This window comes from Streptopelia decaocto, assembly GCF_964273445.1.
Source record: "Streptopelia decaocto genome assembly, chromosome: 4".
Lineage (NCBI taxonomy): Eukaryota > Metazoa > Chordata > Aves > Columbiformes > Columbidae > Streptopelia > Streptopelia decaocto.
This window is the reverse complement of record NC_138658.1, coordinates 63,950,070-63,973,693: the sequence shown is the minus strand read 5'-3', so window position 1 is coordinate 63,973,693 and position 23,624 is coordinate 63,950,070. Positions and strand designations below refer to the sequence as shown.

Sequence of the window (23,624 nt, the reverse complement as noted above, 5' to 3'; positions counted from 1 at the left end):
GCCAGAAGACCTTCTTCACAAGTTTTAAAAATGTTAAATAAACTAAAATGTTCAAAACTCCACAGCTAACAGTGTTGTGTTTTTTTTTTTTACACCGCTGATCAAAAGAGGTAACAGACTGTGGGGGCATGGTCTCATTTGGAAATTTAAAAAAACATAGTTTAGAGGATTCTTTCCCCCCAAAGTTCCCTGTCTGATAGCTTTAGCTTTCAGTTTTCTTTTTTTTGTGATCCAAAGAGCCTGCCCCAAAATCCAAGATCCCTGAAGATCTGTGTTCATGTCTAGACAATGGTAAGATTAGGTGAAGCCCTGTTTCCACTTGTTCCCGTACAGAATTGATTGGAAGATGTAACTTACTCGTGGTTCCTCTTATCACACAGAATCCATGCTAACGGAACAATCAGCAAGACAGAGTATAACTTTGAAGTCATGTACCAAAAACCTCTTTTCAAAAGATGCCATCTGGAAAGACTTTGGGCCCTGTGTTAAATGGTTTCCTCTTCAAGCATGTTGGTTGGATACTGCAGTGATGTTAAAGGCACTTTCAGAGGAAAAGATGCTGGCAGTTAAATTCCCTTTTTCTCCCTTCAAATTTGACTAAGATCAATTTACTTAAAGAGAAATTTGGATTTTTCAGAGAGCACATGAAAATACACAACCAGTATGCCATTGTACTACTGAACTGAGCAATCCCTGTGAAATGTATGTCCATGTCACACGCTATGAAAAAAAAAGGTGGTATCAGGGGGAGCGTCGAAAGGTACTGGGAAGGACAGCTCTCCCTTCGGCCTGTGTCAGAACGCTCGAGGGACGGGCCGCGGGCAGCACCCGACGGCAGCTCCGGACATGCCCCCGCCTGCCTCGGCGCAGGTGCTTCACCGCCAGCCCCGCCGCTCGCACTGCGTGTCCCCGCGCACGGGTGACAGGTCCCCACGCGGGGCCAGGCTGTGCTCCCCAAGGTGCCACCTCAGCGCCGGGTCCCTCCCCGCGGGTCGGCGGGCCGCGCCGGGTTCGCAGCGCGCCTGCGCGGCCGCCGGGGCTCCTCAGTAGAGCTCTACACGGCGCCGCCGGCGGGAGCGGCGGAGCGGCGCTGGCCAATGGGGCGGCGCGGCGCTGAGGTCAGTTCCGCCGCGGCGGCGGGCGGGGGGTCGTGCTGAGGCGGCGGCGGCGGGGGGGCTCGCCCTGCCCTCGCTAGGGTAAGTACCTCAGGGCGGGGTGGGAGCTGTGGGCCGGGGAGGATGGGGCTCGGCGCTGCGTTGTTTGTGCATCTGGAGGCGAGGGGAGCGGTGGCGGCTGGTGGGGTCTGTCCCTGAGGGGGCAGCCCGTGTTTCTCATCGCCCTCCTCCGCGCCAGGTAAGGCTCCCCCCGCCCTGCCTGTCCCAGCCGGGCCAGCGCCGCGGTTGCCGGCTGCCCGCCACCCAGTCTGCCCTGCCCGCCAGCCCGGGTGGGCGGGGGTCCGAGCAGCGGGCGAGGGCTGCGGGCGGCGCGGTGCTGCCCCCTGCGGGCCGGCAGCGGCGCGGGCGGAGCCACCGGGCCGGCGGCGGGTGGAGGCTGCGCGGCCTGCGGAGGGGCCGCCACCCGGCGCGGCAGCGGCGCTCGGCCTCCGGGACACGGTCCTGAGGAGGGGAGGGAGGGAGGGAGGGAAGGAGGGAGGCCGCGCGTCGCCGGAGAGGCGGCAGCACTCGCGCGTGGGTGGCTGGATGCCCAAGGAAATGGGGTTTGTTGGTGCTGGTGGCGGGCGCTGCTGTCTCGTGGACGCCATCGGGCTGCTCGACTCGTCTGGAGTGCGGGGCTGTTGTCCAGGGTTGTCATCTTGGTCTTCTTCCCGAGGAAAAGAAGCTTTCGGGTTAGTAACTGTGTTACTGAGCACAATGGAACATTCTGTGTTGTGTATGTAAATTGAGTTCTTTAGAGTATTTGGGCACAAGGTTCTCTTAATTAAATCCTTTATTAAATTGTGTTGCAAGAGAATCTGTCTTAAAAAAGTATGACATTGGACACTTAGACATGTAAAACTACTTGGGTTTCATCTAAATAAATGACCCATCGCTATAATAGATGTAGCCCAACTATCCCAAAATATACATTTAATTTTAAAAGCGTATATTAAGAAGACTAATGATGTTGCAGAGGATTTTGCTAGCATTCTGCTCTGCATTGTTGCTACAGTAAAAAGGTGATAGTCAAGGCCCTTTTCTTGCAGATACTTATATACATGACTAATTTTAGCAGGAATTAAATTTGTAGAAATGAATTTTAGTGTCTACATGTGTGTTTTTAGAACTGGAAATGAAGAAATACATAGTTTTAATGGGACTCTCCCCCCTCTCCCATTTTCTTCAGTGCCATATGTCCTTGCTTTGTTGCTTACAGGCCTTAAAGCTTAGACTAAGGTAATGCTAAATACTCGTCAGTGTGCTCTGGATATATGGAGAGATTTTTAAAATGGCTGCATATTGTGTTAAATACTGAAATGTGCAACAGAGATTTCAAAGTTGATCATACATGTAATGAAAAAAACTGTGTAAACGTCTGAGCACTCTCTAAACGACTGCTTTTGATGCAGTAGTTATTTGAGAATGTGTTGCTTAGTTTGTTGCCAGAAGACCACCAGGCAATGGAATGATATGTCAGAAACATGTATCTTTCAGATAGGAATAAAGCCAGGCCTCAGTCCTAGGACCACAGAGAAGCAGACCTCCATTTTGGGCCTGCCTTCTTACAATGCCAATAAATGTCAATACATTGGGCATTTTTTTACTTATGCATTTGAAAAATAGGGATTTACTTTTAATAGTGTTTTGCATAACTTTATGTTATAAGTAGTAAAAATTTTGCATGTAATTAATTTTTTACTGTAGAGTGAAATAACTGTATGTTTTGTAATAAAAGTAACCTCTAAAAACCTGATGTGTGGTCTTTGCTTGTCTTAATTCTCTGCATTGACATTCATCCTTCATTTTGATGGAAAAACTTCATGTGAATTTCAGATACAGAAAGTGTTATGACTCTGTGATAACATCTTATTGTGAGGCAAACCATCTTTTTAAGAAGAAATAATTGTAGATAAAATGTCTTCGGTGCATTTGAATTGTTTGGTTTTAATAGAAAATGAATTATTTTAATTAATACAATACTTTATACTTGAGTGAAGCACTTTGGATCTCTCCCAGTCATTAGGCCTAAAATCAGTGACTGATAACTGACAACTACATAGTATGGTCAGTAGAACAGTTAACTCTGCTTAACAGAGATAGTCAGCCGATGTTAAATGGGTGGTATATGGCATATATATAATTGTACAATACGGACAAGATAATTTTAAGCTTACACAGACATTTTAAGTTTTTTCACAGATTCAAATTTTACGTGATGCATCTTGCTGATAGAGTGATGCACAGTGTCTTCCAGTTCTGTTTGAACTTCTTCTCTTAGGAGATGACTTATATGTGCTTTTCAATATCAAAGCAGGCCTTGATTGCTGGATACAGTCTTAGAACTTAATGTGTGAGATGTGTATGTTTTGCTGAAGTAAGGTTTTACTTATTTAATCACATATGATAAATTCATGCGGCTTGTCACACCCGTTTCATTGATAGCAGTGTATAATTTGAGATAAAAAGGGAACTAAAACACTGGAAAAGAAATATTTGAAATGATGAACTAAGTATTAATATATTTGAAGTAAATGGAAATTTCAAGAATATAGAATAATAGGAAGACACGAGCAATTTCTGTCTGACAGTGGCCACATCAGGAGTTTGTAATCTACTGCAGTGCGAAAATCCCATTTGTACTGGATGAATTTGGCATAGTCAGGCTGTGTAGGATATTTCTGCCTATTTTTCTTGGTTTTAATTGGTCTTTGTTTTCTAACCTTTATGTAACTGTGATATCCGCTGTTTAGAATGCCTTTTGGCTCCTGCAGATCTATTGATCTCTGTCTTGAGCAGCAAGGTTCAAGATACACTAGTGTTGTGTGAAAGGTAGGAATATTTCCTGTTACTGAGTGCTCCACTTTTTAATGTCACTGAATTGCAGGTGTCTGGTAGAGGGAGTGAATGAGAAATTTTGATTTATCTTTCTGTTGTCGTTTTTCCATTTACCTCTAAGTTTCTGCTTCCATTTTTTTTCAAAACTAGGGCCTCTAATTTTTTTCAGTTTCACCGAACTCAGGTACCTTATTGTATTTAAAATTATTTTTACAAACTTCTGAATCTGTCCCTGTAAAGAAAGGAACTAGAATTGCTTTTAAGACTCCTAGTATCTCTTACTCCATTCTTAATGTCTTTTGTTTGCCATTCAGACTCCATGTAGGCTTTCAGTTCTTCCTTTAACAGAATTTTTTGATTGGTCTGTGTGCTCTCCTTTTGATTGTAGTTTGAAAAATTGAGTATGTAGCTTTTAATTAAATCTTCTGAAGCATATCTCTGCTAACCCTTTAAATCTCAAAACAAATCTTGGGGGGAATTCCCTCCCCCTGTCCCTGCTGGTATGGAGTGAATGGGTGCTGGATTGCACCACCTCTCTGTGTACATTGATGGTCTCATTTTTCTGAAGTAAGCAGAAGAAGCAAATAATATTTTAAAATATAATTAGAGTGCACTTTGGGGCTTGTTTTATCAAAATAATGATAAAGTAGGCATGTTTGCATCAAACCTTTTCTTGTTAACTATTCAGTGTTCAGGAAAGACTGGTGAACAAAATAGCTAGGGAGACAACGACAGTGTCACTTCAGCATCACCTGGTTATTCAGTTCTTTTTTTACTCTGTACTGGGTCTGACTGGGATGGAGTTAAATTTCTTCGTAGCAGCCTGTAGGGTGCTGTATTCTGGATCTGTGGCTAAACCTGTGTAGATAACACTGGTGTTTTGCCTGTTGCTGAGCAGTGTTTCCATAATGTCAAGATTTTATTTCGCTCCGCCTCTGCTGCAGTGAGTTGGCGTGGGGCGGGCAAGAGATTGGGAGGACATACTTCAGGGACAGCTGACCAGAACTGGTCAAGGGGATAGTCCATACCGTATAACCTCATGCTCAGCAATAGAAACTGGAAGTGGAAGGAGGAGAGGGGCTTTAGATTCCGGAGGGTTGTTATTCAGAGGGCGGCCAGGCATCAGTCTGCTTGTGGAAGGTGGTGACTTCCTTTGCATCACCTCAAACTGCCTTTGTCCAGATCCATAGGCTTTCTTGGTCTTTTCCTCCAGTTTACTCCCCTTCCTACTTAGGGAATGTTGGGGAGCCAGCATGTGGCTGCTTGGCTGCTGGTGGGATTGACCATGGCATATCTGAAATGTGATCACAGTACTATGCTAGCAGCTAGCTCAGTCTTGTCTTTCAGATTTACTGTGAGAATAATGTAATAACACATTGCACTGCACTTTGCTTGGGACAGAGTTATTTTTTTCTTTCCAGTAGCTGGGCTGTGTTTTGGAGTTGGTTTGAAGAGACTGTGAGGTCTCACTGGGGTTTTGGCTGTTGCTGAGCAGACCAAGCACCTTCTCACCTTTCCAGTTGCAGGTGCAGATAGAAGCTGGGAGGGAGCATAACAGGACAGCACCTAGACTGACATCCAGGCTGGCCAAGGAGATATTCTCTGTCATTAGTGTTGTGTTCCATATATAGCTGGAGACATCTTTTTTGGCTTTTCCTTAATTTTCCTTTTTTTCCCTCTGGGATCATGTGTTTGAGACCAGTGCACTCTTGTCTTCTGGGACCAGGTGTTTGACATGATTACGTTCAAGTATGAACTGCTGTCCAGGTCTCCACTCTTCTGGGATCAGCTGTACAGGAGTGGTGTTTGTGATCGCTGCCTGGGGATGGGCTGGGTATTGGTCAGCAGGTGGTGAGCAGTTGCATTCTGCATCGCTTATTTTGTATTATTATATCTTCCTTTGCTGTCCTATTAACTGTTCTTATCTCAACGCACAAGTTTCTCCCTTCTATTTCAATTCTCTCCCCCATCCCACTTGAGGGGGAGGAGGGGAGTGAGTGAGCAGCTGCATGGTCCTAGTTGCTGAATGGATTTAAGCCATGACAGAAGATTTGAATAAGAAAGGTATTGACTAGATTTTACTTGTTGCTGTTAGCTGTGGACTTGTTTTATATATGTCTTGAAAGACTAATTAAGTTGTTAGTTTTCCAAATAATAGTGGTCTCATAGTCTTGACAAAAGCTTAAAGGCTGAGATCTTATTCATGTTAAATATAGAAGAGAGACAGTAAGAGTGCTGGAACCTGTGGGGCCAAATATGCTGCACAAGTTAATGTGCTGTTTTTACACTGATATTACTGTTTTACCTCTACTTTCCGTTGCATTGTTTATTTTGCTTGATTGGCATATTCTGTATTAGAAGGATGGAGTGACTTATTTGTATGCTTGTCCACATATATAGAAGTGATTACACTCTGATGTCAACAGAAGTGAAAGTGATTAATTTTGCAGCCACAGATTGTTTTGACTTCATTACTTTGAGAACATGTGAAGTATAAATCACACATTGTTATGAGTTAGTGTTCAAGACTGTTTGGATCTGAAACATTGGCAGTGATTAGAATAGAACTTCCTTTTGTACTTAATTTCTGCACTAACTTAAAAATCCTTCTATTTAAAACTCATAGTTTTGTGTTTCTAGTAACCATTGTAGTTGCTCTCCTTTTTCCTGCTGGGTTTTACAAATGAGTGGCACCTGCACTTTTTCATAATAGCTTTTCCCAAGTTCAGGATTGTATATGAACTGAAATCATATTCTGCTGCTCAGTTCTGTTGCCAAGTGTCTTTCCTGTTTGGCTTATAAATGCATTTCTTAAATGTAAAATTTTTCATGGTGTGCATATACTTTTATGAATTTATGAATATTTTGAATATGAGCAAATGTTGAACAATTATTTGATTGGGTACGTTTTGCTTAGAGTTAATGGTTTTATGTGCAGAATACAATTAGTGGTATATTAGCATATTAACTTGCACTCTGCAGTTCAGCTGTGATCCACTAATAGTTCAATTAGTCATTGTATTTCCATGATCAGTGAATTGTAACTGACTTAATTTTCTGATTTTTATTCTTTAGTGCTACAAGTTGATTGAATAATATTAAGCACATGGAGTACAATATGGATGCAGTTCCTTGAGCACCGTTTCTTCCAGAGTATATATTCTGAAGATTGTTGTTGGCCTGAGTGATTGAGTGATTGATAAGCACCATACACAGGACTAATACCAAGAACAGATTTCGTCTGTTGCTTCTGTGGTTGGCAGAACTGATGCAGAGTCACGTCTTCTGAAATGCAGTTGAAAAAAATGAGGGAAATTTTACCAACGTTGTACCCTGGCCAAGTTAATGATAAAAATAATTCCTTAACGACATCCCCAAAGCAATCTTCTGAGGATAAACCAAATCCATCAAAAGGGGATGATGACCAAAACTGCTGTTACCAAGGGACTGAGGCTGAGAATAGTAAGTTGACACTGATAAGCTGTATAAAATGCAGAAGTGTTCAGAAAATTTCAATGCAAGATATAGAAAAGCATAAGAATCTTGGGTGGACTGAAGACAAAAATTTTATCTGCAAGAAGTGTAGTCATATTACATCACCAGCTTTCCATTTTGTTCCTGAGGGTGCCAGTGCTGTAGACTTCGAAAAACGTGGAAAAAAATCCCCAAGTAAAACCCAGAAAACATTTAAAGTTAAAAACTTTCTGCCAGGTAAATACTACTGTGATAAATGTAGATTTTCTACAAAGGATCCTTTGCAGTATAAAAAGCATGTAGCTCAACATGAAGAAATTAAATTTATTTGTTCCCACTGTAGTTATATATCCTACACCAAAGGAGAATTCCAGAGACATTTGGTAAAACACACTGGAACTTTTCCGTATCAGTGTGAATACTGTGAATATGGTGCTGTTAGACATGACTATATAGTGAAACACACAAGAAGAGTACATGAAACACCCACAAAACGGCTGTCAAATACTACCACAAACCACAAACAAAAGAAGTCTTGCTTGCCGAGTCAAAGCACTTTATTTGAAAAGCAGAAATATGATAAAATTCCTTATCAGAATGAACTTTCAAGTTCTTCAAATATGGTTTGTGAGATTCCAGATAAAGTAGCTAAGCCAGTCTCTTTGTCTCATGATGTAGAATGTAACGTAAATACAGCATCAGTCCAGGATAAAATGATATTGCAGCCATCTGAAATAAGTGCATGTGAGAATCAAAGTGTGGAAGTTGAGGTTTATTCACCAAAAATGGAGCCTTTACAACCTGGGATGCCTTTAACAGTAATTGCACCGTCTGAACTTGTAGTTCCTTCTAACTGTTTAGCTCAGATAGTAGAGATTAAAATAGTGAATGGAGCACAGCAGCTGGTTCTCAAATTAATTCCTATGAAAGAAGCATCTTACAAACCTGCAAATGGTGCTGAAGAGGAGCTTGAGAATCAACGTATAGAACAATCTGTGGAAGGAAAAAAGACATCTTCTGTGTCTCAAAATGAGTTGCTAACCATGGAAGTGAATGTAGACAAATTATCCAGTGTTAGTAACCAGTGTAATGTGGATGGTATGTATGACAAGAATTCTGAATGTCTTTGTTCTTCTGATTCTCAGCTCTCGGACTGTAACTCTGTATCTATACAGAGGGATGATGCGTCAAAATTATGCTTTCATTTGGTGAAAGGTATTGATGTCCGTTCAGGTGTTATAGAACTTTGTTCTCAATCTCTGGTGATGAATAGTACTGAAAAAAAAAGTGATCTTAAATCCTCAAGGTGTGAAGTAGATGGAAAAAATAGCTTGCATTATGACTTAGATCATTATGAAGAAGCTGTGGATATACCCCCTCCAAAATATGCTGCTATTTCTGAAGATATAAGTTCCAAGAACATTTCAGTAGAGGCTGCTCAGGAGGGCAAAAATTCCCCTTCTTCTGCAGTCCTTAAACAAAAGGATACATTGCCTCTAAAAAGGGATGCTAAAGATTGTAGGAGTCTGCCAGTTAGCTCTACAGAAACACATTCAGTTGGTAAGAGTTTTGATAAAAAATCTGTTACAACTTCTGAAGCAGGAAAAAACTTTAATGTTACCAAAACTCCACCTTGCGAGGCCATGACTTTTGACTTCAGCAGAGTAAAGAGAGCTGAAACCGTAAGTCAAAAGAACAGTCATCTTCTGGATTCATTAGAACTACAGAAGATGGAAAATAAAGGCAACCCCTTTGAGGGACCTATTATTTCATCTGTATTTTCTCTTAGCTCTGGGGCTGAAAATGTTCCAGAGGGTGTCAGATGGGATGACACAACTTGCAGTAAGAAGACAGCGACGTTGCTGTGTAGAAAGATTGCTCAGCTCATGTCTGCTGCTGAATCCAACATGAAATCCATGCCTTTGAGATGTCACGCTTCTAGTAAAAAGGTGCTTTACCCTCAAGAAAATTCAGCAAGCTGTGAGAGGGTCGTTTATGCCGCAGAAGCGGAGCAGTCTGAATCTTTGTCTCAAGTGCATGGTGAAAACTGTGTGATTAGTAGTGAAGAACACAGTGAAGAGCAGCTGCTTACATTTGCAAGAACATCTAAAAGCAGGGTAACTAAAAATTCCCATGTTGCTACTCCAGTGTTCATCCCCAAAGGGACAGTACTGAGAGTGCTGAATGCTACTAGCAGTGAAAACTCAAATGGACTAGAAAACAGGAGTGAAACACCAGCTCCTTCTGTGTATTGCAATGAAATGTTTCTGCCTCGCCCAGTTCCTGTGAGTGTTTCTGAGACACTTGGCAGTAATTTGCCATGTTTGCATGATCAGAGCGAACTGACTGCACAGCCCCGAGTTATGTCACTCAGGCAAAGACCAAAGCGAGAGGCAAGTGTTAAAAATAATACCAAACAAACTGGTGTACTGTTTCAGAAAAGCAGTAATGTGAGTAAGCAAAGCAAACCTTATTCAAAAAGTCAACCAGGTCCCAAAAAAAAGGTGAAACGAGTGGGTACCAGGGAACTTCCTAAGAGGAAAGCAAGGACTCGGTCAGACACCAGTTCAAGTTCTGACATGTCCTATCTGTTGACAGCAAGACGTCTTCGGCTTGTCCCTCTGAGAATGAACCAGCTGATAAAATGCCCTCGTCGTAACCAGCCAGTTGTGGTACTAAACCATCCCGATGTTGACTCACCAGAAATAATTAATGTCATGAAGACTATCAACAAGTATAAAGGTCAAGTCCTGAAAGTAGTTCTATCAGAAAGGACAAGTAGGTGTCTTGGTGCCAGACGTTATCGAAACCGTCTTACTCTTCAAAATGATGAGACAGGAAGTCAAGCAAAAAAGGAGAATATGCTAAAAATGAAACTAAAAAAGACCCATAAAAACAACTACCAGGTGGTGGAAACTTCATCAGCTGAAACACTTCAGTGTATGTTTAAGTGTTGGTTTTGTGGAAGAGTATATATGGACCAAGAAGAATGGGTAAGTCATGGACAGAGGCACTTGATAGAGGCCACCAAGGGTTGGGATGTTCTTTCTCTTCCAGCAAAAAAGCATTAAGTGAGAGACTAGGAGGGGGTTCCCCTCTTCTTTTTAATGAGTGCCGCAAACTTGCTTGAAGGAAGATGGAAATAACTGCTTTATTTTGCCAAAAGATCTCTACTCTTAGCAAAGTGGAAGAGGAGAGCAGAGCTATAGAGATACAGAGAAGCTGATAGTGAAGATTAAGCACTACTTTGCACTCTCATGTTTGAAATTTGTATTGGAGGTCAACTTCATCTGTTCCATAGGAGAAATTTGAAACAAATTTGCTATGCAAGCATCTTTCTAGTTACCATTCTTTGTGCTAGAATACTGTGCTGTAACTGGTTTGTGCTAGGTCTTTATGGATTAAAATCTTAGACGATAAGATCTTTGTAAATTTAACAGGGTTTAGTTTGCTTTCTTACAGCATGGTGTTTCAGAGATCAAGCATATGTGTACTGAAAAGGAGCTTTGATCCTCTCTGGGCAGCAAGTACATCATAGATTTTAGTGGCAAATTAAGCACCATGCATAAAAAGTAAAACTTAAATGTGAGTACTCCGTTTCACTGAAACGAAAACACTTCTGCTGACGTTGGAGGAAGTACAAGGGTGTAAATGAAGATTCTGTGGGATCAGAGTTAGTCCCACTAGGTCAGATAGCACTAAAAGTTTAGTTTTGTTTGGTACTTAGATTTAACTAGCCTGTATTGTGTAGGTGTGAGAAAGAGAGCAGAACGCTGTCAATTTTCTGTACCATCCTTGTTGAACAGGCAGCGCCGGAGATACCATCAGGCTTGGACTGATCGGAGTGAGAAGCTTTTCTCCATATGGCCTCAAGGCTGTTCTGAAATGTGAGGAAGTAATAGCCAAACATAAACCCTCTTGTGCCGTGCAGTCTGATAGAAACGCATTTGCAGAATTGGGTGTTTGGTTAGAACTCTAGCTGGTGCATTGATGCTTATTTATGGGGGGAGCATGCTGAAGATGAAGACTTTTCAAAATGAAAAACCATGTTGCACAGTGTTTACGTTGCCAGTGTTGAACCAGATTTTCAGTGCAATCTCATCGTCCTTAAGAATTTGGATGCTGTTAGAATATATTTTTTGTAGGCCTCAATTCATAAAGCATGTGCCTAGTTACATATTTATGTCTAACGTGTATCTGCTGACTTCAGTGCAGCATAAACATTGCTCAGTTGCTTAAACACTTTCCTAAATCAGGGCCAAATTTCAAGTTTTTAGTGAAGAAGAGCGATGGATAATACTGAAGTCTAATGTTTCTGTAAATGAATAATAAATGTTTGTCGTCATCTTGTCAATTTTAAATCATTTAATGTTCATATAGAATGAACTATATTGAAGCACATATTTACAATTAAAATGAGTTCTTACATTTTTGCAGGTAAGAAAATCAATACTGACTCTAATGCTGGATGTCTGTTATATGTTTGAACTGGGACTACTCTTGGAAAAACTGGTAGTTCCTAACTCTTTTTGCCGTTGTTGCGTTTTTGTAAACCGTTTAAGCTGGGAATATTTTTTTATATACTCCAGTGGCTTATACATTGTTTTGATAAAGTATGTTTTTTATCTGTATTGAAATGTAAATATTTTAAAACTACATCTGACTGAGGCTTATTTTCAAAACTGGTTAAAACATTGCTTTCTAATCATTTTGCAATACAGTGTTAAAATTCTTCAGATAGTTGGTGCTTTGTCAGACCTTTTTCATCATGTACACACGGACCATTTTTGTATCATTTGTATCAGACCAACGTATTCCAACTTCCTTTTGTCTGTTTCGTCAATAATAATGAAACGATAGTTCTCATTTTGTATTCAAATAGAATTATATTTTTTTAGATGGGTACAGTAGAGGGTTTTTTCACTTCGTATACTTTGATGCAAACATAACAGTACTATTTGCATTTTCGATTGTGAAAATAGCTTCCACCTTAAAATTCTGGCATATCACATAAAATAAATATGGAAACTGTTAACATAAGAAAAAACATGGTTAAAATTTCTCATTTGTTTTAAATCCTTCAGTCCAGGTTACTGCTTGAATTAATTTTGTTTCTGTAGAAGCTACTAAATAAATAGTTTTAAATTTGCTTCGTAAGAGTTGTCACTGGCAAAATTAGAACATTGCTCGTGAAAGCTGTACTGAGGGGCGGGGAACTGCTGATGCTCAGCATTATAAACTTAGGTGGTTTAAATACACTAGTAATGCTTGTCTTCTGTAAGCAAGTCTACTGTTCTAGTAAATGTCTGCAAAGCTTTGTATGTCACTGCCATAATCTGCTATCTAAATTGTTAAGCTGTGTTTCTTCAGGTTTAATTTAGAAAATAGTTATTTTTGTTCCAACATGAAAACCTTTGGCAAGTTAAGTTTTATGGCGGCTATGAAACTCCTGAAGCAGATTACATTATGCCTCTTTTCCTTTTTATGAGCTCTGACAAACTCTACTTAGCAGCTTCTGTTTTGTTAATTTTTATTCTTATTGTTAGATAATGTAATGTCAGAATAATTCCCTTGAAGTTTAAGAGTCTCAGTGGTTTGAAATAATTATAATGAATGTTCTCTTGCATTTTGATGCAGGTTGCAAGGAAATAACAACCAACTGCTAAATTTTTTTAGAGCTAGTTTGTGCCACTACATACTACATTGTACATTGTGTTGGAATGTCATGCTTTGGGCTTGAATGTTTTCACTCCTCTTGTTCCTGTTATGTAAGGATAAAGTAACTGAGTTTGCTTTATTCCAGTCACCTAGTCAGACTTCTGGGTATGCTTAGAAATGAGGGCTATGGATGCTTTGCAGAAAAATACTGAAGTTTTGCCTTTCATATTTATAATGAATTTAGTTAAGCCTTCCAAACCTGAAATTATATGAATAAATATTATCATGCCCTTTGCTGGAAAAATATCACATTCTTGTCTTCTGTGATACACACTAGAACATGTTTTCTTGCTGAGTTTGAAGCATGTCTGCTGTTCCTGCTGATGGCTTTTATCTCTATATTTGCACACGGTATGAATTCAAACGGACTGTTTGCATAATGGTCCTTACTGTGTAAGTGGTTGACAGCTCAGATATGGTGTAAAGTATTGCTACTTAAGCTAAAGAATAAGTGTTAGTTAAGTAATAGAATTTACATAATGAAAGCTAGCTTTATAATCTGTTCCAGTATCTATGAGCACCAGCTGACACCCACTGACTTCAGTGGCTGCTGAGCACAGTTCGTTACTGTGCAAACACATAAGCACACTGAATGAATTTGTTATACAGTGAATACTCAGTAGCATTTCGCCTGTATTTTTAAAAGCAAGAGTATAATTTGTATATGACTGTAGCATGTTTTATCAGGTTTTGCTACTAACTGAGCTTCAGTGATGTTTAGGTGAGCAAGACTGGGTTTGGTTTTTGCCTTTTGGAAGGTACAGTGCAAGAAAAGCTAATTGGTCAATCCTTGTCAAAATTTCAGGAGTTGGTCTCTCTTAACACTTTTCTGTGAATTAATACAACGGCATATACCTTACCTGTATGCTCAAATTTAAAAACAAATAGAATAAAAAAATGGGAGTAGATTTGTATTCTCAGTGGAGAGAAGTGTTTTTAGTGGAGCATCTAGAATGTTTCAGAGTATTATGGGGAGCTCCTCACTCCGGCTAGTCTGATTTTTGAGACATTTAAATAATTTTTGTGTTGGCATCTATACAAACAAATCAGTGACGTTAAGGCAGAAAACATCTTCTACGCCACTTGAATGGATGTGTCAGGTAGCATTGTTCTCTCTGGATTCCTGATTTATCCTTTCCGTCAATGAGTGTGATGGGAACATATTTGTAGAAGTCAATGATTTCTTTCACAGAATTAAATTTCTGAGGGGAAAAAAGAAAAATTGTAATCAGTGACCGAAAATGAAATTCTAGATGGTTTTATCAATAACACTAAAGGACTTGCAAATGACAATATTAGAAATAAGTAATATTTTGCATAGAATTATGATTAGATTAGGGGAAGCAATCATAAAAGGAAAAGCACCAGATTTTAATAATGTTATTTCCTTTGTGTCCCTCTGTCTTGTGCAGGAGAAAGCAGCAGGCTGCTTCAGGGAAAAAGGGAGCATGTCTAAGCCCTGGGAATGCAGTATGACCTGTAAAATTTGTGGTGGCAAGTGTGATAACAGATTTTGAAAAGATGAAGCAACTATAAGTCATGACGAACTTCATGCTGTCAAAAGTTACCCTTCAGTAGCAGTACATAATACTTTACGCTGCAAGTTTCTTTGTACCTTTTTAAATGTACCTTTTTTCTTATTGAGTTAATGGAGAAAGTTGCTATAAAATCCCTTTGGAGTATGGAACAAGAAAGGTCTCGGCAGGGTTTTACTTTCATTCTCTGCTGTTCAAAACAATGATATCATCCAGGCCCATTTTGAAAATTATAAAGGTGTGGTTTGAGAGTCCTGAATTGATCAAACAGCAATGGAAAGCTATCCAAGGTATTTATCCTCATATGTCCTGGTGGGAGTTGCTTAGTCTTGCCGTTCTGCTGGTTAACAGTTTTAACTAGTTCTCTTAGCTGTGTGTAGCTTGTAAACTCTCATCATGCCACTAAATTGTCATCACACCACTGTTGCTCCTCCTGAGCTATTCTTTGACTCACTGGTATTAAATCACTAGAGCTGTACACAGTAATGCAAGTTTGCTGTGACATGAATACTTATCTTGTATCTACATTATATCACATTTACCAAAAGCATCGAAATTCGTTGTGTGTGTGGTGGTATCTCATGGTAGTCTCTGTCACCTCCACCTGATTCACACCTAGTTGATAACAAGAATCTGAATAAATTGGTGATTTGGTGTAACTGCTCCTGTATTATTTTAAGATGAAAACTATTTGATCTCAAAACCCGTGTGCTAATTTTTGAAGGTTTGTTTTGTTAACTTGTATACATTTGTTCCACTTTGCCTTTTTGTCTTTGCCTTATGTTCAAGGTCACTATTGCTACTAGAAGACTAGGCAAAGCTGGTTTGTATTTTATGTCATACCAAAGTAATCCTGACTTTTTTTAATTCTAAATTTATTCTTTATCAGCACCATTTTTTGTTGTTGTTGTCTAATGTTTGTTAATGGTTGGAAAGTTTAAAAGTCTTACTGTAGTTGTTAATATGCTTTGCAACTTTAACTTCGCTTCACTTGGCTAATGTCATATTACATTCATCACTGTACCTATCAGCTGTAGCTTTTTGGTAATCGGGCAAAAATGTCTCAGTTGTTACTTAGATTTTTTTTTTTTTTTTACATATTTTATTTCATCCTGTACTCCTATTTGAGTTAGTGGGATTTAAAATATTGACCTCTGAGTTTCTTCATGGCTGCTAGAACATGAAATTGACTTAGACATTGTACCACTGATGATTCAGAACCCTGTCTTTGGCCCTTCTAATGGAACCTCGCAGTTTGTTAGGTATAAAGTCACCTAAGGACTTAAAGATGAAGAAGATTCAATATTGCAGAATTGTTCATTTCCCTTCAATGTCTGAAGAGACTCAAACTGATCTCTGCTGTCCTAGGAATGTCCTGCCTCCTGGTCTCTAGACTGTTCTGGGAGATGGGAATAGGGTCTCAAGAACTGCTCATGAAAGCTGTAGTTATTAGTTGCCTTGGGGTGGTGGTGGGACTCTGGACTATGTCACATATCCTCAAGGAGACCAGTTTGTCCTTGAACTGTCATTCAAGCCGTGGACAAGATGTTTACCTTGTAGACATCTCTCAGTTGAATGTACTAGCATCCCCTGACGGGTGTTCACTGTGCCCATTTTCCTGGTGGCAACTTTTGATGTAACATTGTCAGTGGGAGTGCTCCCTCATCTACTCTTAATGAGTCAGACCAGTTTAATGGCTGATGAAGGTACTTGGAGCTGATCCATTTGTCTCACTTGGAAATGAACTGAGTTGAATTGATGTGACTTGTATGACCAACAATTTGAAAATAAAAGTAGCAGCAAATAGTGATAAGGAGTAGTGAGGATGGAGAAAAGATCTCTGGCCACAACAGCGAGATCCAGAGGTATGTGTTGGGCCGTGCTCTAAGCTTCTATGTAAAACACACACTGAGCTGAAGAGGAGTCAACTCCTGCCTTTTAGTTACTACATCGTGAGTTGAGTCCACTACTGCAGACGTACTAAAAGCTTGGATTTTGTGTGTGACAGATCTAGTTTTGCAATGGTGATAAGAAAAATACTTAATTTTTGTGTCACGATCAGCTTTAAATGTGAGCAAGATTTTTGTTTTGTTTTGTTTTTTTTTTAATCTTCAAAAGAACTGTTTGTATGAAAAGTAGCAGCATTACAGGTATCTCTGGATCTTTAATACTGAAACTGACTGGAGTGGAGGAAGGCAACAGCCAAGTAAAGGGTGCTCAGAACAGCAGTTTTGAATGTAAATGCCTACATTTCTCATGTGTCCTATTGGGGGTCTGGTCTTTATAGCTTTATGTGATTTAGCCTAGTGTAGTATATGAAATATGTATGTGGATATGAACATCTGTGGCTAAATTGCTAGTGAAAGATACGGCTCTACTAACAGTTAATGTGCTTTTTTTTTTCATGTTGACATAGAAGTGACAATTTTTTAAAATAGATATATGGTGATCGATGCATTTTTCCCATCTTACGGCTTTTAAGGGCTATATGAGAGCTAATGATGCCCTCAGAAAAGTTGAATCAAATACATTTTAAAAATCGTTAATAAAAAATCTTTTTTGGATCATACAAAGTGTTAACACCTTGTAAACTGCGTATGAAAAATCAAGAGTTGCAATACGATAGTGAAAACTATGAATAATGATGTGTAAGAAAAAAAAAAGTTTTTAATGGATGGAAAAAGCTTAATCCAAAAGTGAAACATGCTGCAGAAAATCAGTAAGATTGAAACTTTGAATAAAATGAACAAGTGGGTAGAAATATTAATAGGTCTGCACCTGTTTGTTGTTTAAGTTGTTTTCTCTTTAGCAGGTGAAGAAGAAATAACCAGCTAATGTAGACAAAGCAGCTGGCCTGTCTGCATTGCATACTGCGAAATGTGGTGAAACAAAGGGAGGGACAATGGACAGCACACTGGAAAGCAATTTAACAAGCATTGGAAAATTATAGGCAGCAATTTTTCTGTAACTCACAGCCTTGCAAATTGTTGTCACCCTCCTGAGAGAAGAACTTTAAGCAAGGTGCAGAAGTTGAGGTGACAGTTTTTGGGGAAAGAGCGTTTTTGGGGAATCCTTTCAGAGTGCCTGAGATTCAAGTAGTTCTGCTGAGCGAGGCTGGTGCCATTGATTGTTCATTATTGCATATGTTTTGTGTTTAGCGTTAATTTTATTTTCACGTCTGCTACTGAGAAGAATGCACAGAAGTGAGATGCCGTTATTTCTTCCGTCGGCTCCCTGGTACATCACTGACTAGTAAAGCGAATCTGAGGTTTTTCTGTTGTAGTTCATCTATGGGAGGATTTCTGACTTAAAGAGAAACAATACTCAACATTAAAAAAGAAGGTTTAAGTTAACATGTCATGATTACAGATTTGGCCTGGTAGAGCCAGGTCTTAGATACACTGTTATTAACTAGGTGCTTGAAATCCCTGTTCTGGAATTGTAACTTTACGATTTGACTGTTGTCAGTTCAGACCCACTGTTTAACATACATACTTTCTGTGCAGAAGTTGGAACAAGCAAAAAAGTCCTAAATTTTGATATTTCCTGAGATGGGAGGGATTGTGTTCTCCTTCTAGTTCAGTAAAAATTGTCCAAATTGTTTATGAATTTTTCAGGTGATTTTCTAGTTGCCTTAATTGTGAAATCTGTTAAAATGATGAATGTTTAGTGTTATGTCTTTATTCTGTAGTGTTCTGTACAGATATTACATTATCCTGTAGTTTACTGTATTTCAACTCCAGTCAACCTTTTTAGTCAGTCATTGTTTCTAATCTGAGCCTTTTTTTTAAAAAAAATTCAATCAGGGCCATTACAGCAAGGCTAAACAATGTAAGAACCACAGAAAACTAAACTTGTTTTCTCCCTAAATCATTCTAAAACTCCAGGAAGTCTGGGAGACTTGGTTCAGAAATGCAGACAATGTTTCACAGAAGAGCAGTGTTTTCCTACAGCAATGCCAGGTGATAGTACCTGCAGTACAGTTCTCATTTGTTCTACCCTTCCACCTCAGTGTGCTTGAGCAAGGATCTTTTCCGCTCCTTATTAAACCCCAGTGTTCCTGAAGAACAACTTCCCAGTGAACGTTGCCCCTCATCTTTGAAAGTTCATGAATCCTATCCCACCATTTCTAAGAAGAATCCAAATATAAGTCTTGAACCTGCCCAATTTATCAGATTAGCTTGGGTCAGTTTTAATTTCAGGTTTTTTTAAGTCTGTCGATAGAAAAGATAAGTTTAAAAAGTATTGACACACAGAAAAAAGATGTAGTTTAAGGTTCAGCTACAGAGGCTTTTGCTGCTTCACCTTAGTTGGATTTCTGTCCGTCATTTACATAGCTAATGACACTCCTAGTAGTTTGTTGCTTTGCTTTTTTGGTGTGCAGCTGGTCCTCCCTTATGCTGAATTTCATGCTCAGATGAGCGTTCTTTGAGTTTCTTTTAAATTGTTTTTTGGGAGATGAATGATATCTTTAGAGAGATGACTGTTGCAGTTTTCACTTTTTCCCTGTGTGAAAGACATGCAAGTATGGTATTTGTTATTTAACCATACAGGTTATCATGAATATAATTGAATTTATTATGTAAAATAGCATTGCTAATCTAAAGGGATTTTCTAATTGAAATTTAGCATATCAGAAAGACTGGTGGGGATTCACGGGATTTAATCGCTTTTGAATATCCATGACAACTTTAGTCTCATTCCCTCTAAGATATTTTTCGCCTTTTGCTATATGAGAGACAATTAGAGGTTTTATGCAGCATTAATAGCAACAGGCCATGCTGTCAGATATGTGAAATTGTATGTATTTTAGAATATCTGCTGATACTATATTAGCATATTTTTAACTTGTTGTAATATGTATACGTGGAAAAGGAGGGCTGTTTAACTCTTTACTTGGCAGGTGTTTACTTAAAGTAGGTAGATGCTTCTTCCCCATGAGGGTGGTGAGGCCCTGGAACAGGCTGCCCAGAGAAGCTGTGGCTGCCCCATCCCTGGAAGTGTTCAAGACCAAGTTGGATGGGGCTTTGAGCAACCTGGTCTAGTGGAAGGTGTCCCTGCCCATGGCAGGGGGGTTGGAACCACGTGGTCTTTAAGGTCCTTTCCAGCCCAAACTGTTCTATGATTATAAGTACCGAGGAAATTTTTACACTGATTTAAGTCTGAATTTGAGCACGATATGCAAAATTCAGTTTTAAATCATTATCTTGAAGTTGCTTGGAACTTTGAGTTGTACTTGAAATGAGAGCATTGTAAAAGAAACTTTAATGAAATAGCAGATTTGTTAAGTGGGAGAGTTTATAACTAATCTTTAGTATTAAGAGCTTGTGAATTGTGACATAAAAGCAATAGACTATAAAGATGGATGGGATTTTACTTACATCATCTCCTCTGAGCCCTGTTCCCAGTGCATATTGTTGACTCTCTTCCAGAAAACGTACTTTAATGTTGTATACCTTGCTTCCATAGTAGACAACCAAAACATACGGTTCAGCATTTGATTTCTTTGAACAATCTCTAACCAAGAATGTCTCATCCTGTATGACACAGATTTGAATTATGGATTGTATGGTTAGTTCACAAAAAAGCCCCTGTAAGCTATTCTGAACAGTTTCCAGACATTCCCTCCAAGAGTTTACATCCCAGGTTTTGAGATAAATGGTACTTACAGTGTTTTCCAGTAACAGTGCCTTCTCTGCTTCATGGCGATCATAATCTCCAATGTACCATTCATATTTGTTTAAATCCTTAATTTTAAGACAGCATAATCAGTGTATAGAAATTAACCACAGCTGGCAGAAGCAAAAGGCAGTGCAAACAGATTATATCTACTCTGCATTTTTAGCAAATTTAGCACAGTTTATAAAAATAATTGCAATGTGTCTATATCGAGACACCCTGTTAGGAAATCTGAATCAGATTAGACACGTAAATTCTTATCTGTGGTTTCAAGAACTCATATTGGACTGTTTTCATGGATGCTCAATACCCACAGCTTTCAGACCATTTAACTTCTTGGGGAAATACTTTCCGTAAACAGCAGTTCTTATGTTGTATGTGTGCCCTATAGTGATAACACAATTTTCTAAAACCTGTCTCTTCATGAAGCGAAGGGTTCTTTACCTTTTCAATGGGTTGGGTGGGAGGTTGCATTTCCTGTTCTAGAAGTGAATGTTTTGATTTGTTTCTGGGTGCTGTGTGTGGCGTAGGAGATGGTGACCTCTTCACTGGCAAATTCTCTGCATGTAACGTGGACCCTGTAAAAGTAAGTTCAGAAGGAAAAAAACTGTATTTTTAAAACTGAAGTTATAGTTTCATTTTACCCTATCACTTTTACTAAGTAAATATGAGAACAGCATTTACAGCTTGGAAATATAGTATTGTGATATGAACCTTTAAAATGAAGAGCTGTCAGTTATGACTGGCCTTGCGCTAATGCAGCACCAGTGCTTTCAGATTCATGCCCTAAGAGATTTAACACATTAGTTTCCTGATGTTTTTCAACGGTCATCACTCTGCCAGGTTCTTGAGCACATAAGCATGGCAAAAAAATATTCAAGATAAGCTACTAATAACATAGCAAATGCTAAAAAAAATAATAAATATGGGACTTTTGTATTCTGGAAGTGTAACAGTTCATTCTGTTCTTTCACCTTTTGTGTTGGAGCTGCTGTTATGTTGAATCATATTAAAGCCCCTTGTCATCCCATTGCCAGCCAGCATTGTTTCATCCAAGCTGTTGAAAACTTAAAGGATTCAGATGCTGATGAATTTCAGTCAGCTCAGCGACTTGTTTCACTTAACGAATTTAGGGCCAAGACGTGAGGTTGGTGTGGCATTAAGGAGAAGATGAAGGTGGTGGCCCCGCTGCGTGTTCCAGCTCCGCACTGCACTGCTGAGGAGGCAGCTGACTGAGGGAGCTTAGGTAGCTGAAAACCATCCTCCCAAAGCAAATGTGATTACCGTCTGTAGATTAGGGCTGCTGTTTCCCAGCTAGACCCAGCTCGCCATGTCACTGGGGAGCTGTGTGGGTTCAGAGGATGGGACAGGAACACAGAGTGTGGGGTAATGTGGGAGGCTCGGGCTGAGCTCCATGAGGATGCAGCAGAAACATCCTGGGATATGCAGTAGTGGACTTTCAGTGTATACATCAAATGCACGTTGCAGGAGCACAGCATGGGGGGAGAATGGTTAATTGAAGATAAAAACCCATCATATCCTGCTCTACAAAAGAAAGCATTTTTGTTTGTTTCATGCAATGCCGGTGGGAGAAATGACCAAGTGACTATTGTTAGAGTAAATGAGAAAAATGTGGTTATCAATGGTTTGCATCTTTTCCTTCTGGTTACTGTCACAAGAGACAGTAGTGTTTGCCAAAGCAGTATTTCATTACTTTTTATCAATTCTTCATGCTTTATCAGTTCATTATTTTTCTGTCCATACATCGTGTATGACAGAGTAGTGAAGAAATTTGACTTGGGAGACATTCTTTTACAGAAGAATAGTAGTTTTCACTGTGTTTCACTGTTTCATGCATACATCTACCATGTTCTGGTTTATAGCAGCATTATGTTTGTTTTTAAGCGGGTAAAAAACATGCACTGATCTCAGCACACAAACAGCCGTGGTCCGTTCAGGAATTAAGTCACTGTTCAAAGGGTCTGTGACCAGACATCTACGCTGTGTTTCTGTAACCACTTTGAGTTGTCAAAGTGCAAGTATGTCACTATTCAGCTTATTGCATCCTGATTTTGGCATTTGTGTTCACATTGCATTTCTGGTGGCTACCCCCAGATATTTTATTTTTAAAAAGAGACCGCACAGCTAGGACCATGTTTGCTTTGTGACTGGTGCTATGTATGTTCTGTAATTTTCAGGTATGTTTTAAACTGTGGGACAAGAAGTGGCAAATGATCTCGCAATGCTCATGGTCTGGGCCTGGTTAACAACAGCTCAATGAGAAAATAAGGAAGAAGGTTTTATATTTCTGAAGAGAAAAAACATTGTTTTCAACAATAAAAGCTAAAACTATCAGAGAGAAATATGTACTTACATAGGGTAAAAAAGGAAATTTGTATAAATTTAATAAAATTAGTATTTCTTCTTTAAATGTTTTTCTAATCCTAACATGGGCTTGAAAGGAAAAATTATAGGATAGCATGTGAAAAGGCCACTTGTTTGTTCTGTCCCTGTTTCATGAGCGCAAGGAATTTATAGAGGGAAAAGGAGATTGTGCTGTCCCAGAGAACCTGAATGACCAAGAGCAGTGGTTGGGATTGTAGGAAGTGCCTGAAGCGGAGATGGTTGTGGGGCACCTAGGAAAAAGTCCGAGGGTTGACTGAGAACAGCAGGAACCAGAGACCTACTTGAGCTTTGTGGATTCCGTAGAGACAGATTTTTTTGTAGGTATCCAGAGGAGAGTATATGGAATTGGACCCCCAGCACAGGAAGGATGTTGGTAACCAGAAGTGGCTCAGTAAGGGGACACCACTGGAGTCAGGGAGCTGTGAAACAAAGCTGGGGGAGGTGGGCTTGTTTAGCTTGGCAATGACCGAAGTTAAGGTGGGTCCTGCTTGCTCTGAACAAACAGTCCGTATGTTCTTCCTGGTGTTATTTACTTTTACCATAAATTCACATTGTGCAACTCATAGGCTTTGGCACAGCGTAGGGGTTTTGATACGAAAGGGCATTCGCAGGGGCACTTAAAGGGAGAACATAAAAGTATAGTAAGTGTAGTCAAGGACAGTAGGAAGTTACCAATGTGGATGATTCCTATAGCTCCTCAGTCCCCAAAGCCCCTGGGTCTCCCAGGGTATGAGCTCTCTTTTTAAGGAATGGAGACCCAGCATGAGGTAACCTGGCTAGTGCATTTTAATGACATTCAAAAAACCAAATAGACCCAAGT

General features: G+C 39.6%; 2 protein-coding genes across 3 annotated transcripts in view; one reads left to right on the top strand and one right to left on the bottom strand.

Moving 5' to 3' along the window:
• The first annotated feature begins 1,074 nt into the window (after window positions 1–1,074).
• On the top strand, window positions 1,075–12,623 carry ZNF518B (zinc finger protein 518B). Of its 2 annotated transcripts, XM_082051841.1 has the most exons (3): window positions 1,075–1,196; window positions 7,068–10,459; window positions 11,273–12,623. In XM_082051841.1, exons 2-3 carry the CDS (start codon window positions 7,283–7,285, stop codon window positions 11,303–11,305), a joined length of 3,210 nt encoding a protein of 1,069 aa, XP_081907967.1. In that variant the 5' UTR covers window positions 1,075–1,196; window positions 7,068–7,282; the 3' UTR covers window positions 11,306–12,623. The 2 variants fall into 2 exon arrangements, with proteins under 2 accessions (XP_081907967.1, XP_081907966.1); XM_082051840.1 differs by having other exon boundaries at window positions 7,068–12,623.
• A 139-nt stretch (window positions 12,624–12,762) lies between these two features.
• Window positions 12,763–23,624, bottom strand: part of CLNK (cytokine dependent hematopoietic cell linker) — a gene marked incomplete at its 5' end in the record, with an annotated part of 28,019 nt that continues 17,157 nt past the window's right edge. Inside the window, 4 exons of the mRNA XM_082052176.1 lie at window positions 12,763–14,386; window positions 20,101–20,256; window positions 20,389–20,466; window positions 20,705–20,976. Of these exons, the coding sequence (XP_081908302.1) occupies window positions 14,240–14,386; window positions 20,101–20,256; window positions 20,389–20,466; window positions 20,705–20,976 (653 nt within the window). The 3' untranslated portion in view covers window positions 12,763–14,239. The remainder of the gene's footprint in view (window positions 14,387–20,100; window positions 20,257–20,388; window positions 20,467–20,704; window positions 20,977–23,624) is intronic.